Here is a 1,944-nt window from a genome sequence, read left to right on the forward strand (position 1 = left end):
CTGATACTGGTGATACTGGGACTGATACTGGAGCTGGTGATACTGGGATTGATACTGGAGCTGATACTGGAGCCAGTGAAGCTGGAACTGGTGATCCTGGGGCTGATACTGGAGCTGGTGATACTGGAGCCGATGCCAGAGCTGATACTGGTGATCCTGGAGCTGATACTGGTGATACTGGGACAGATACTGGCAATGCCGGAGCTGATACTGGTGATACTGGTAATGGGGATGGTGATACTGGAGCTGATACTGGGACTGTTGCTGGAGCTGGTGATACTGGAGCTGGTGCTGGAGCTGGTGATACTGGTGCTGATACTGGGACCAATGCTAGAGCTGATACTGGTGATGCTGGGGCTGATACTGGTAATGCCAGAGCTGATACTGGTGATGCTGGAGCTGATACTGGTGATACTGGTGATACTGGGACTGTTACTGGTAATGCTGGAGCTGATACTGGTGGTGCTGGAGCTGATACTGGGACTGATACTGGAGCCGTTGCTGGTGGTGGAGCCAGTATTGGTGATGGGGATGGTGATACTGGAACTGGTTATACTGGGGCTGGTTATACTGGGGCTGGTGCTGGAGCTGGTGAAGCTGGAGCCAAAGCCAGAGCTGATACTGGTGGTGCTGGAGCTGATACTGGTGATACTGGAGCCGGTGCTGGTGTCGGGGATGGGGATGGTGAAGCTGGAGCCAAGGCCAGAGCTCATACTGATGGTGCTGGAGCTGATACTGGTGATACTGGGAGTGATGCTGGAGCAGGCAAAGCTGGAGCCAATGCCAGAGCTCATACTGGTGATACTGGAGCCAGTGCTGGTGATGGAGCCAATGCCAGGACTCATACTGGTGATACTGGAACTGGTACCAGTGATGGAACTGGTGATACTGGAGCTGGTACCGCAGCCAATACTGGTAATGCTGGAGCTCATACTGGTGATACTGGTGATGGGAACAGTGATCCTGGACCCGGTGCTGGCGATGGAGCCAATGCCAGAGCTCATACTGGTGATACTGGGGCTGATGCTGGTGGTGGGGATACTGGACCCAGTACCAGAACTGGTGCCAGCGATGCCGGAGCCGATGCCAGAGCCAGTGATCCTGGACCCAGTGCTGGCAATGGAGCCAACGCCAGAGCTCATACTGGTGATACTGGACCTGATACTGGTGATGGCGATGGTGATACTGGAAGCAGGGCTGGTGATGGAGCCAATGCTAGGACTCATACTGGTGATACTGGACCTGGTACCAGTAATGGAACTGGTGATGCTGGAGCCAATGCCAGAGCTCATACTGGTGATACTGGAGCCAGTGCTGGTGATGGAGCCAATCCCAGGAGTCATACTGGTGATACTGGACCTGATACTGGTGATGGAGCCGGTGACACTGGAGCTGATACTGGTGATGGGGACGGTGATACTGGAACCAGTGCTGGTGATGGAGCCAACGCCAGAGCTCATACTGGTGCTACTGGACCTGATACTGGTGCCGGACCCAGAACCAGTGCTGGCGATGCCGGAGCCGATGCTGGAGCCAATACCAGAACCAATACTGGTGATACTGGAACTGGTACCAGTAACGGAACCGGTGATGCTGGAGCCAAAGCCAGAGCGGATACTGGTGATAGGGACGGTGATACTGGAACCAGTGCTGGTGATGGAGCCAATACCAGGACTCATACTGGTAATACTGGAGCTGATACTGGTTATACCGGTGGTACTGGAGCCCATGCTGGGGATGGGGATGGTGATACTGGAACCAGTGCTGGTGATGGAGCCAACGCCAGAGCTCATACTGGTGCTACTGGACCTGATACTGGTGCCGGACCCAGAACCGGTGCTGGCGATGCCGGAGCCGATGCCAGAGCCAATACCAGAACCAATACTGGTGACACTGGAACTGGTACCAGTGATGGAACCGGTGATGCTGGAGCCAAAGCCAGAG

General features: G+C 54.9%; 1 protein-coding gene across 1 annotated transcript; it reads right to left on the minus strand.

The window, feature by feature from the left end:
* Positions 1-67: 67 nt before the first annotated feature.
* LOC104547353 (uncharacterized protein DDB_G0271670-like) lies at positions 68-1,004 on the minus strand (the record flags this gene model as incomplete). The annotated part of the gene is made up of 1 exon (XM_010193000.1): positions 68-1,004. A coding segment is annotated over exon 1 (937 nt), but the record flags the coding sequence as incomplete, so codon positions are not given.
* Between the last annotated feature and the right edge of the window lie 940 nt (positions 1,005-1,944).

Source organism: Mesitornis unicolor, unplaced genomic scaffold, assembly GCF_000695765.1.
Source record: "Mesitornis unicolor isolate BGI_N332 unplaced genomic scaffold, ASM69576v1 Scaffold33379, whole genome shotgun sequence".
Taxonomy (NCBI): domain Eukaryota; kingdom Metazoa; phylum Chordata; class Aves; order Mesitornithiformes; family Mesitornithidae; genus Mesitornis; species Mesitornis unicolor.